Source organism: Cystoisospora suis (assembly GCF_002600585.1).
Source record: "Cystoisospora suis strain Wien I chromosome Unknown contig_13468, whole genome shotgun sequence".
In the NCBI taxonomy this organism is placed as follows: domain Eukaryota; phylum Apicomplexa; class Conoidasida; order Eucoccidiorida; family Sarcocystidae; genus Cystoisospora; species Cystoisospora suis.
The window spans coordinates 1-394 of NW_027166213.1; the positions used below are offsets into that span (position 1 = coordinate 1).

The 394-nt window shown below is 44.4% G+C and overlaps 1 protein-coding gene across 1 annotated transcript in view; it reads right to left on the reverse strand.

Annotated features, from left to right (window-relative positions):
* Positions 1-201: 201 nt before the first annotated feature.
* CSUI_011551 (uncharacterized protein) overlaps positions 202-394 on the reverse strand; it is a 774-nt gene continuing 581 nt past the window's right edge. The window contains exon 1 of the mRNA XM_068071649.1: positions 202-394. This exon is cut by the window's right edge and continues 581 nt beyond it. Coding sequence (XP_067916375.1) covers positions 277-394 — 118 coding nt within the window. The 3' untranslated portion in view covers positions 202-276.

The window sequence follows — 394 nt, forward strand, 5'->3', positions numbered from 1 at the left end:
CACCCCTCCTCTTTCGTCGAGAAAACTCACGCGTTAGCTAGCAAGATGCGCGAAAGTATCGACGGCCTGGAACTTCCGAAGTCATATGTATGTATTTAGGAATATATGCATGCATACAAAGGATATATGTATAGACAGATATATACCAGTTGGATATAGAGAGAGATGAAGTTTGATAGTGTGTCTCCAGGTTGGACGTACCAGCTCCCCCACGTTCAACAAGATCCTGTGAGGCCGTAGCCCCCAGAATGGAGTCAGGTGAAGCAATGCAAAAGCCTACAGCAAACATGAAGGTGAGAAGTAATAGCAACTGTCTCCATCTTTCTTCTTCTTTCTTATGTCGACTGACGGATTGAGAATCTTCGAAGTTTCTTCTTTCTTCCATCTGCTGGTG